The sequence below is a fragment of the Oncorhynchus nerka genome, linkage group LG1 (assembly GCF_034236695.1).
Source record: "Oncorhynchus nerka isolate Pitt River linkage group LG1, Oner_Uvic_2.0, whole genome shotgun sequence".
In the NCBI taxonomy this organism is placed as follows: domain Eukaryota; kingdom Metazoa; phylum Chordata; class Actinopteri; order Salmoniformes; family Salmonidae; genus Oncorhynchus; species Oncorhynchus nerka.
Window position 1 is genome coordinate 45286364 of NC_088396.1, and position 13138 is coordinate 45299501.

Here is a 13138-nt window from a genome sequence, read left to right on the forward strand (position 1 = left end):
AATATCCATCCTGCAAGTTTCAGCTCCCTTGTACCTTGGGCTAACTCAGTGGAGCCTCATAAAACTAACATCCTCAGTGGAAGGAAGTGGATTAACTTTTTCCTTTTCCACTCTGCATAAGCACCAAATAACATTGTGTGAAGTTGTTTACGCTGCGATATTTGCCATAAATAAACTATAAGAGTGAATGTTAAGGTCTTTGGGAGTCATCCATCAGGAATAGTACATTCTATGAATGCAAGGCTGGAGGAATTTGGTATAAGCATGCCACTTGTTTTGTGTATACTTGGAATTCTGTAATAACATCAGTATTATTGGTTGCTGCACCATCGCTTCCAAAGATCCACCCAATGAGGTACATCCTATTTGCTAAGATGTTCTATGTACATATGAAAAGGGAAAACGCTTAATGCTGATTGTATCACGTAATTAAAATGTGTACACCAAACAACTGAATTAAACAGGGCCCTGAGAAATTGGGCCTTTTATTCACCACCATGGACACATCTTTATATTCAGTTCTTCTTCTCCACTGAAGCTCCCCCATGTCTATAAATGGTTGTAACTGGTGTTTACAACCCAACTTAAATTATAGCTTATGTTCCATCATACCTCTAAGTCCATGACTTCAATGTTATTGAAAAATGTATTATGAGGTACAGAGAGTGAGGGAGGCTGAAGTTTTCTTGCACTTTAAGTATGTCAGAATTTTCAAATAGCACACACACAGTGTATCTAAAATGCAATGAAATTGACACGCAGATGAAAACATTGATGATTATCAAATCAATATCACATCTCTTAGATGTTGTCAACACTGAAACATAATGAGGGAAGGAAAGACTTCATATAGAATTTCTTTTCAATATTGGTTTGTGTAGAAACTTACTGCGGGACCTGTTGTCAATTTTGCCAACGGCAATCCTGGGCAATACTGAACAAAACTATTTCAAGACCAACATCTTTCCACACGATAGTGTGAGAAAGGGAAACAGACAAAGGGTTGGGTTTGCGGGAAAGTTTTGAAGTCAGGCCCAAACTAGCTGGTTTCTGGTCTAGTGGGGTGAGGCCACAGTGTTAAGATTGATTGATTGTTCTTTATAAGATACGTGCTAGCTAGCACCTTACCTTGGCTCCTTGCTGCACTCGCGTAACAGGTAGTCAGCAGTCTCCTCGTGGAGTGCAACGTAATCGGCCATGATCGGTGTCCAAAAATGCTGATTACCAATTGTTATGAAAACTTGAAATCGGCCCTAATTAATCGGCCATTCCGATGAATTGGTCGACCTCTAGTCTCTACTGCCCCTTTCAGAAAGCATCACTATGTTCCCTGTTCTCTTTGATAGCTGAGATATTATTGACTGTTTCCCCTCAGATGTGTTTGAGATGGGAGGCCACACACAAGACATAACTATTGGTGTCATTACTTTTGACATTTTAGTCATTTAGCAGACACTCTAATCCAGAGCGACTACCAGGAACAATCAGGGTTAAGCATTTTAAACATCTGCATTATTCAGTCATCATTGTCCCTGTTGGTAACCCTGACATGTCAAAACTCTTAAAATCAATACACAAGTATTTATTTTTAAACCTGCATATTTAGTTAATATTGCCTACTAACATTCATTTCTTTTAACTAATGAAATTGTGTCACTTCTCTTGTGTTCTGTGCAACAGAGTTAGGGTATATGCAGCAGATTGGGCCGCCTGGCTCGTTGCGAACTGTGTGAAGACCATTTCTTCAAAACAAAGACAGCCAACTTCGCCAAACCGGGGATGATTTAATTAACAAAAGCACATTTGCGAAAAAAGCACAATCGTTGCACGACTGTACCTAACCAAAAACACCAATGCCTTTCTTAATCAATATATTTTTTAAAACCTGCATATTTAGTTAAAATAAATTTGTTAGCAGGCAATGTTAAATTAGGGAAATTGTGTCACTTCTCTTGCGTTCATTGCACGCAGAGTCACAGTTTGGGCCGGCTGGTTCGATGCGAACTAATTTGCCAGACTTTTACGTAATTATGACATAACATTGAAGGTTGTGCAATGTAACAGCCATATTTAGACTTATGGATGCCACCCGTTAGATAAAATACGGAACGGTTCCGTATTTCACTGTAAGAATAAACGTTTTGTTCTCGAAATGATAGTTTCCGGATTTGACCATATTCATTAACCAAGGCTCCTATTTCTATTTGTTATTATATTATAATTAAGTCTGTGATTTGATAGAGCAGTCTGACTGAGCGGTGGTAGACAGCAGCAGGTTCGTAAGCATTCATTCAATCAGCACTTTACTGTGTATGCCAGCAGCTCGTCGCCTATCAACTCCCGAGATTAGGCTGGCAATACTAAAGTACCTATTAGAACATCCAATAGTCAAAGGTTTAAGAAATAGAAATGTTATAGAGAGAAATAGTCCTATAATAACTACAACCTAAAACTTCTTATCTGGGAATATTGAAGACTCATGTTAAAAGGAACCACCAGCTTTCATATGTTCTCATGTTCTGAGCAAGGAACATAAATGTTAGCTTTTTTAAATGGCACATATTGCACTTCTACTTTCTTCTCCAACACTTTGTTTTAGCATTATTTAAACCAATTTGAACATGTTTCATTATTTGTTTGAGACTAAATTGAACGTATTAATGTATTATATTAAGTTAAAATAAAAGTGTTAATTGTTAAGTCAGTATTGTTGTAATTGTTATTATTACAAATATATATATATATTTATTTGTAATAATGACAATATATATATATAAAAAAAATTCAGATTAATCGGTATCGGCTTGTTTTGGTCCTCCAATAATTGATATTGGCGTTGAAAAATCATAATCGGTCGACCTCTAGTAGAGACGTTTCTATGGATCTCTTCTTCAGTGTGTCTGAGTTTATCATGTTAATATTCATAATAGTATTCACCACACACACATCTACAATGGTCAGAACACTGAATATGACTTCCAAAATCAACCAATGACAAAAGTCAGGCACTTTTTCAGAAACATAGTTTGACAGTACTGTTGTTTTCTGGTAGGTTTTGATTTACACAAGAAATGAAGACAGAGCATTATCTAGGCAGGCTGAGCCCTCAGCACATCTCTAACTCAATGTGATTTACAAGAAAGAAACGGTGGGGGTTGGACTACGCCAAAATATTCTGCTGCTCTCCACAACTCCTTAGATGTCGATGCCCACACAGCACTTATTGACTGCACTCTCAACAGGATTAGCCCACTGGACCATAGCCTCAAGCAGCTGGAAGTAGATAAGGGGCTGAAGCATGCACACTAGATGAAACAGACAAACAAAAAAGTTGCACACTAGACGAAACACACAAACAAAAAAGTTAATCACACATCAAAAAGACAGACAAAAGCACCCATTTCCGACTGAATAATAGTTGAAAGGAAATGCTAACTTACTGTCATGAGTTCCTTCTGGAAGGATTTCCTCTCCTTGCCCTCTGTATTATTGCAGTCCTCTTTCAGCTTCTCCAGAACAGACGCCACCCTCTCAGGCTCGCTGTCCAGCTCTGTACGGCAGAAGTGTGAGAGCGGTAGGTTAACGTAACCCAGGGCATCGGCAAACGCCCTCCAGCTTCCTACGTTCTCCATCAGTATAGTCCTCACAGAGGCATAGATGTACGTCAGGAACTTGCAGGGCTTCAGGATCTGATCCAGTAAGAGTGCAGTGGTTAGTTCAGCCCCGCTGAAGTAAATGGGTTTTACTTTGCCCACCAACAGAACATTTTTTGCATGTACAAGCCCTGTTCTACCCTGATAGTAACATATGTACCATTCCTTAGTCCACAACTGTCCCTTTAATTTGATTTTCTCTTCGCTCAGAAGGGCAAAGTAATCCCCCTTTTTGTACTCCAGTAAGTATTGGTTCTTGGTCTGACGGATGACTGTTTTGATCAACTTGCCAAACTTCAGGTTGCGGATTCGTCGGTCATGGAACACAGGGTATTTGGTAGTGATGGCCAGAGGGGACAAGACAATTTTCCCTAGTTCCTTCTTCTTCAGGAAGCGCCTCTGCACAGATGTTTGTGGACCGGTCTTGGGTGGAGGTGTTGGAGTTTGAACACAAAACTGGGCGAGAATACAGTCTTGATCATCCTTGACCTGGACACGTAATGTGAAATCTGAGACATCATCAGCAGTGCGTGAGGCGATCACATAGACTATCCGGCTAACCTTTCCCAGTTTGACCTGGAAACCCCTAACCACCCTGGCCTGCTCACTGGCCTTTACCTCATAGTTGGCCATGTTGGAGTAAACACCAACCCGAAGGTCCTGGGGCCTTGCCAGGACAAACTGGTGCTTCCCCCAGAGCTGAAGAGCCACTGGAGGGGTGGCATGGGCCTGCTTCCCTACTTCACTCACCAGTAATGTTTTTGGGGCACAGTCATGGCCGAAGATGGCCACCACAGCCTTAAAGGATGGGTGAATGTGCTTGGGACCATAGACACCGAGGGTGACCTTCTTCACCACGTTGTCCCAAACAGTGGTTTCTGGAGCAACTGACTGGGCCTGGGCCACAACAGACACATACATGCAGGGCTCAAGGTTATCCAGACAGACCTGGATGGTGTCCCCATACATATAGGCTTGGGGGATTGGTGTGTAGGGCCCCTCCTTGCAGTCACTCCTCACACATATGACCTTTGTCGTCTGCCTGCTCTCCTTCTTCACCACAACGGACACCGTCATCTCAAGGGTGACTGTGGTTTTGGTCTCCATGTTACCGAGCTTGATCTCCACCACAGGGCTTACGGTTGTTGTACGGTCGTTGTTGAGCTCCAGCGGTGGGTCCAGCAGGGCCTTCATTGAGATCTGCTGGGAGTCTCCAGGGGCCACGTGGCCCTCTGGGATGTGGATGCTGATGCTGGTGTCTGGAAGCTGGACGGCCCCTCCAGAACTGTCTAAACGGCACAAAATGTTGGTCTCCACTGGCTGTGTTTGTCCCCAGCCTGGATTCTGACCCAAGGAGTCCAGGTCATGGCAGGACCTGGCTAGCTTGCGGTGATTGAGCCACGCCGCCCGGAAGTCCTCTCTGCTCTGGAACTGTTCAGGTGCAGGGGCTTTCAGGCCTCCAAAAAAACCTGAGGATGCCTGAGGGGCGTCATTCTGAGCTTGCAGGATTGAAAGTTCTGAGAGACTGTAGGATCGCTTGCTCCTGAAGAATGGGTTGTCCCTGCGTAACATCTGGCCCACTCCCAAACTGGGGCTGATGGGTTTCAGATCGAAAATGCCGCTGCCAAAGCCGTTGATGTTGATGCTACTGCTGGTAGAGTTTGGTGGGACAGAGGAGACTAGGTTGTCAAAAAGAAGAAGGTCCACTGACTTACTGTTCTCATTACTGTTCTGATCCAAAGAACCTTGAAGGGCCCCGTTGAGGAAAGGGTTAGTGGAGCTACGGCTAAGGTGCTGGTGATGGGGGGCAAAGGGGTTCCCGTTTTGGGGGGCAGTAGGTTTCAGCATCACCCCGGTCCAATCTCCAAGGAGGTCCAGCTCCTTGGCTCCCTCCTCAACAGAGCAGTCTCCTAGGCTGTCAATCATACCGCTGTCACTGAAGGAGGAGTCCCGGTAGTTGATGGGCTGGACGTATGTCGCAGGGATGTAACCCATCTCAGTGCTGTTGTGGGCGTACCACCACTCTCCACCCGATGTGTCCAGCACAAAGAGATGTTCTCCCTTGGAGAACCTGAGGGTGGTGAAGCTGGAGGGACAGTAATCCTTAATAGCAACGACTTCCCTGGCAGTGCCGAAGGAGGCAGAGGCGTCCAGTCTTAAGGCACTGGGAGAAGGCACTGGAAAAACAGAACATTAAAAAAATAGGTAAATCAGAGAACCAATATTACGACAAATATCTCAATATAAAGGTTTACCGTAGTCATGTGATGACAGTACATTTACACAAGCAAAACTTTGTTTTTTTTACGCAGTTAATTAACACGTAATAATCAACCTCATAGCGTACCTTTGACATCTGTGAGACAGTTGGATTCAGACACTCCATCACTGAGGTCAATGAGTGTCCCCTCTGACTTGCAGCGCGGCAGTGCAATGTTGTTGTTTGTCGCTCTGATTCGATGGGCGGCCATTGTTGGTTATTTCCCTGTACACCCAACCTATGTGTTCATGCTGCTCTCCTGAGTTACGTTTTAGCCGAAGGCAGAGTTAGCCATCAACAGCCTTCCATGGTGTCTGGAGGAGAGAAAGAAAAAACTGGATTTAATTAGCTTTTAGCTACACTTGACAATCTCATTAAATGGGGCAGATGCATTCTGATTAGAAAAATAAATCAGAATTGCAACCTGCTCACTAATATAATCAAGAGGAACAAATAATGGATTACCAAATGCTGACAGGATGTAAATATCCCCCAGATATTTGCAAGTTTCACATGTGGCAGGAATTTGAATGTGGCAAGTGAAAGAAAAACACCCCTAGTCCCTAGTGTGTGTGTGTGTGTGTGTGTGTGAGAGAGAGTTGTGTCTAACCACGTAATTCCTGCACACAAAGTTCTCTTCCTCGAGGTGGGTGGAGAGGACATTCAATGTGAGACTCCAAAGAGTGCATGATCATTTCCAATAGAATGACAAAGAATATTATTGAACATTCATGTGAAACTCTATAGACACTGAATTGTCTTAATCTCATCTCTCATTGGTCTACAATCTTGAAATTCTACATTCTGTTAAACTATACCAACAGACAGGTCGTCCTGAGAGTAGTGGCATGGTATACCAAAACGTATGTACTTGTTTACAATAATAGAACATGAACTACGGTTAGGTACTAGAATTTGTTACTTTCGGCACTTCTGTAAAATGAGTCTCACGTCATCTACTGATTGAGAGAGGAGGAAGTCTGTCTATCAGCACAACTCATGTCCCTTTATAGTGCTAGAGCACCATGACTGCTCCACTTACTCATTGCTAGCTCTACCCTGTCCTGAGGAACCACTGTACTCACTGGGAGTCTGGGCTGCATCATGTTAGATCAACCTCCCATACTGTCCTGAGGAACCACTGAACTCACTGGGATTCTGGGCTGCATCATGTTAGATCAACCTCCCACACTGTCCTGAGGAACCACTGAACTCACTGGGATTCTGGGCTGCATCGCCTCTTATTCTACACAGAACACAACTGAATAATGCAACAAGGCATATAGAAATGTTGAAACTTCATTACAAAACAAGCTATTTGATATGGAATTTTAGGACCCGTTTAGGAATCTTTAAAAAAAGAATAATAATTTGGCCATTACTTCTATAGCCCAGAGAAACGCATTGAATAACACATTCATGAATGCCGAAAAATATATCATAAGAAACAAGGTTTTGAAGTGATTTGTCCCTATATCTAGGAGATATAAGAAAGTTCAGGAAATATTATATAGATGTTTATTATACAATCAAAAGTATGTGAACACACTTCAAATTAATGGATTTGGCTATTTCAGCCTCACCCCTTGCTGACAGGTGTATAACATCGAGCACACAGCCATGCCATCTCCATAGAGAAACATTGGCAGTAGAATGGCCTTACTGAAGAGCTCAGTGACTTTCAGTGTGGCACCGTCGTAGAATGCCACCTTTCCAACAAGTCAGTTTGTCAAATTTCTGCCCTGCTAGATCTGCCCCGGTCAACTGTAAGTGATGTTATTGTGAAGTGGAAACGTCTAGGAGCAACAACGGCGCAGCTGCGAAGTGGTAGGCCACACAAGCTCACTGAAAGGGACAGCCGAGTGCTGAAGGGCGTAAATATTATCTGTCCTTGGTTGCAACACTCACAACCGAGGTCCAAACTGCCTCTGGAAGCAAAGTCAGCACAATAACTGTTTGTCGGTAGCTTCATGGGTATTCATGGCCGAGCAGCCATACACAAGCCTAAGATCACCATGCGCAATGCCAAACGTCAGCTGGAGTGGTGTAACGCTTGCTGCCATTGGACTCTGGAGGAGTGGAAACGCGTCCTGTGGAGAGATTAATGGTTTTTCATGGTTCGAGCTAGGCCCCTTAGTTCCAGTGAAGGAAAATCTTGACGCGACAGCTAACATTGACATTCTAGACAATTCTGTGCTTCCAACTTTGTGGCAACAGTTTGGGGAAGGCCCTTTCCTGTTTCAGCATGACAATGCCCCCATGCACAAAGCGAAGAAAAGGTTTGGAAGAACGTGACTGGCCCGCAGCAATGTTCCAACATCTATTGGAAAGCCTTCACAGAAGAGCAGAGGCTGTTATAACAGCAAAGGGGGGACAATTCCATACTAATGCTCATGATTTTGGAATGAGATGTGTATACAGTGGGGAGAACAAGTATTTGATACACTGCTGATTTTGCAGGTTTTCCTACTTACAAAGCATGTCGAATTTTTATCATAGGTACACTTCAACTGTGAGAGACGGAATCTAAAACAAAAATCCAGAAAATCACATTGTATGAATTTTAAGTAATTAATACGCATTTTATTGCATGACATAAGTATTTGATCACCTACCAACCAGTAAGAATTCCGGCTCTCACAGACCTGTTAGTTTTTCTTTAAGAATCCCTCCTGTTCTCCACTTGTTACCTGTATAAAGACACCTGTCGACACACTCAATCAAACAGACTCCAACCTCTCCACAATGGCCAAGACCAGAGGGCTGTGTAAGGACATCAGGGATAAAATTGTAGACCTGCACAAGGTTGGGATGGGCTACAGGACAATAGGCAAGCAGCTTGGTGAGAAGGCAACAACTGTTGGCGCAATTATTAGAAAATGGAAAAAGTTCAAGGTGACGGTCAATCACCCTCGGTCTGGGGCTCCATGCAAGATCTCACCTCGTGGGGCATCAATGATCATGAGGAAGGTGAGGGATCAGCCCAGAACTACACGGCAGGACCTGGTCAATGACCTGAAGAGAGCTGGGACCACAGTCTCAAAGAAAACCATTAGTAACACACTACGCCGTCATGGAGCACACGCAAGGTCCCCCTGCTCAAGCCAGCGTATGTCCAGGCCCGTCTGAAGTTTGCCAAAGACCATCTGAATGATCCAGAGGAGGAATTGGAGAAGGTCATGTGGTCTGATGCGACAAAAATAAAGCTTTTTGGTCTAAATTCCACTCGCCGTGTTTAGAGGAAGAAGAAGGATGAGTACAACCCCAAGAACACCATCCCAACTGTGAAGCTCCAAACCCACTAGCAAAATAAACTACGACTGCACATGGGGACGGAGATCGTACTTTTTGGCCATAATGACCATTGTTATGTTTAGAGGAAAGATGGGGAGGCTCGCAAGCCGAAGAACACGATCGGAAACCGTGAAGCACAGGGGTGGCAGCATCATGTTGTGGGGGTGCGTTGCTGCAGGAGGGACTGGTGTACTTCACAAAATAGATGGCTTCATGAGGGAGGACAATTATGCGGATATATTGAAGCAACATCTCAAGACATCAGTTAAAGCTAAAGCTTGGCCGCAAATGGGTCTTCCAAATGGACAATGACCCCAAGCATACTTCCAAAGTTGTGGCAAAATGGCTTTAAGGACAACAAAGTCAAGGTATTGGAGTGGCCATCACAAAGCTCTGACCTCAATCCCATAGAAGATTTGTGGGCAGAACTGAAAAAGTGTGTGAGAGCATGGAGGCCTACAAACCTGAATCAGTTACACCAGCTCTGTCAGGAGTAATTGGCCAAAATTCACCCAACTTATTGTGGGAAACTTGTGGAAGGCTAACCGAAACGTTTGACCCAAGTTAAACAATTTAAAGGCAATGCTACCAAATACGAATTGAGTGTATGTAAACTTTTGACCTACTGAGAATGTGATGAAAGAAATAAAAGCTGAAGTAAATCCTTCTCTCTATACTATTATTATTTCACATTCTTAAAACAAAGTGGGTATCCTAATTTATCTAATACAGGGAATTTTTAGTGGGATTAAACATCAGGAATTGTGAAAAACTGATGTATTTGGCTAAGGTGTATGTAAACTTTCGACTTCAACTGCATTTAACCCTTTTTAGGGGTTGGCACAAAACTACCTTTATACGAGTCCCAAGACACCTGTAAGGGTCGTAGAGCAAAACTGCGAACACCATCATGTTCGTGACAGTCATACTAGTTACTAGGTTAAACTGTTCGGACGCTAAAGACATTTTTGTGAGATGCAGAAGTGCGAAATTGACAGATTTTGATGGGGATTTTTTTATTTTTATGTTACTTAGATTGGGCGTCAGGGCCACACTCCACTTAAACAAATTTGTGTTTAGTGAGTCCACCAGATCAGCAGAGGTAGGGATGACAAGGGATGTTCTCTAGACAAGTGCGTGCATTGGAGCATTTTCCTGTCCTGCTAAGCATAGTGCCTTTGTGTGTCAGGGAAAATGTATGGAGTAAAAAGTATATTATTTTGTTAAGGAATGTAGTGAAGTTAAAGTTGTGAAAAATATAAATAGAATATACATTTTTAAAAACTACTTCACACCACTGCCGAGTACCGTAACCATAATGAAAAATATTTCAGATTTCAAATGCTCACCAAAACCATTCTTTAACTTTGTCTCCCCTGCCTCACGTCTCTCCCAGTCAAGATCATCTTTACTCAAGCCTGTGTATGTGAATGAGGTCATGGGTCTTAAAGAGACAGTGCAAAAGATACAGAGCACACTATTGTAGGTGCAAATGTTGTTGATCGGGGCCCAGTTTCCCAAAATCATCTTAAGGATAAATTCATCGTTAGAACCTTCGTACCAGCATTGTTAAATCTCCAAGTTTTTTCCAAAAACCATCCTTATTAGCATTGCACATTAAAACACATAATCGAACGCCTGCCTCAGACCACTCGTAGATCAGTAAAGTGCCATCGGTAGATGCTTTTTTGCCCTCCTGTCACTTTATACACCAAAAAAATCGTATCCGCATCTTTGTGACAGCCGACAACTTCAGACCAAAGTTGACAAAAAATACAGTTGCCGATGTCGTTGCAATTGATACAAACAAGCGACGTATAAAAAGGTGCTTCAAATGAAAACCGAAACGAGCATTAAAACAAACAGGCTATAGGCCTCCTTCAATCATATTGAAATACATTTCATGATCAATCAACTGAGTTCTATTTTGCTACTTTTTTATTTATTTCACCTTTATTTAACCAGGTAGGCCAGTTGTTTCTATATATCTAATGATCTGAATTCTAACATGCGAGGGAGCTGATCCGTCAGCAGTATTGTGAAATAATTATAATGTTAACTTGTTGTAACTCCCATCCTGTGAACGGGATCATTGTCATCATCTGACACTAATTAGCATAACGCAACGGACATAAATATTACTAGAAAATATTCCTATTCATGAAAATCACAAGTGAAATATATTTAAAAAACAGCTTAGCCTTTTGTTAATCACCCTGTCATCTCAGAATTTCTAAATATGCTTAACAGCCAAAGCAAGACAAGTATTTGTGCAAGTTTATCGATAGCCTAGCATAGCATTATGTCCAGCTAGCAGCAGGTAACTTGGTCACGAAAATCAGAAAAGCAATCAAATTAAATAGTTTACCTTTGATGAGCTTCGGATGTTTTCACTCACGAGACTCCCAGTTAGATAGCAAATGTTCCTTTTTCCCAAAATATTATTTTTGTAGGCGTTCTTCATGCTTGGCTGAGAAATCGACCGGAAATTGCGGTCACGACAACACCGAAACATATTCCAAATTAGCTCCATAATATTGACAGAAACATGGCAAACGTTTATAATCAATCCTCAAGGTGTTTTTCAAATATCTATTCGATAATATATCCACCGGGACAATTGGTTTTTCAATAGGAGCGAGAGGAAAAATGGCTACCTCTGTATTTTACGCAAGAATCACTCAGAGTCATCAGGTGACCACACAATGTAGCCGCTTACGGATATTCTTCAACATAAAGGCGTGAAACTACGTCACAATGCTGTGGACACCTTGGGGAATACGTAGAAAAAGGAAACTGGTTGATAGCCCATTCACTGCTGAATAGGGACGCATCAGAACGCAGAGCATTCAAAACATGAGTCACTTCCAGATTGGATTTGTCTCAGGCTTTCGCCTGCAATATCAGTTCTATTATACTCACAGACAATATTTTTACAGTTTTGGAATCTTTAGGGTGTTCTCTATCCTAAGCTGTCAATTATATGCATATTCTAGCATCTTGTTTACTTTGGGAACGTTATTTTTCCAAAAATGAAAATACTGTCCCCTAGTCACAACAGGTTTTAAGGAAAGATTTGAATGGAGAAATGTGATTCGAAAGCAGCGCTCCCTTTCTTTCGACCCCATCAGTAATTGACATGCTCGAATGAAGCACTTAGCGACCGTTCTGTCTGCATGGTGTTGTAGGAATGATGCATTGTTAAAACACTCGTAAGCCTTCATTCCATTGCTATTGGGAAACCAGGCCTAGTACAAGAAAATAAGTCATCCCAAATGGAAGGGGAAAAGATTGTTTGTCATCTGTAGCCCCATGAAATTAGCCAAAACAAGTTCAATAACTCAAAGCATGCACACACTCCTAGGAAATATGCATTCACCTGTATTGTGAATTGGCGCAGGCTGCATCTTGATTTACACAGTTTATCAATATAGATTTACCATCACAATAAATGACAACCAATATGTTGTGCAGTTAGAATGATAAGTCAAAACTAAGTCAAATTGATTCTATGATTGCATAATTGATTAATTAATGCATACATTTCTCCCCCATTTTTTTGTACTCTAAAGATCTGTCAGGATTAAATGCCACTGTGACATGCTAATATGCCTTCTTTTGATGATGTTGAATCGTTTTGGTATTGAGTATTGTGATAGTATTGAGAATCGTGATAGTATTCAGTATTGCGATACTGAACCTGGTAGCAAAGTCAAAGGTCTGGTATTGTGAGAATACAGAGAATGCAACCTGCTGTTTTCAACTCTCTAGAGACAGCAGGAGCGGTAAAGGTACTCTGAATGATCGGCTATGAAAACCCAACTGACATTTACTCCTGAGGTGCTGACCTGTTGCACCCTCGACAACCAATGTGTTTATTATTATTTGACCCTGCTGGTCACCCGGCACAGCCAGAAGAGGACTGGCCACC

At 42.3% G+C, this 13138-nt stretch overlaps 1 protein-coding gene across 1 annotated transcript in view; it reads right to left on the reverse strand.

The window, feature by feature from the left end:
• Positions 1–13138, reverse strand: part of LOC115130405 (SH3 domain-binding protein 4) — an 83683-nt gene that overhangs the window by 31980 nt on the left and 38565 nt on the right. Inside the window, exons 2-3 of the mRNA XM_029661535.2 lie at positions 6001–6227; positions 3441–5830 (exon numbers count right to left, since the gene is read on the reverse strand). Coding sequence (XP_029517395.1) covers positions 3441–5830; positions 6001–6124 — 2514 coding nt within the window. The 5' untranslated portion in view covers positions 6125–6227. The remainder of the gene's footprint in view (positions 1–3440; positions 5831–6000; positions 6228–13138) is intronic.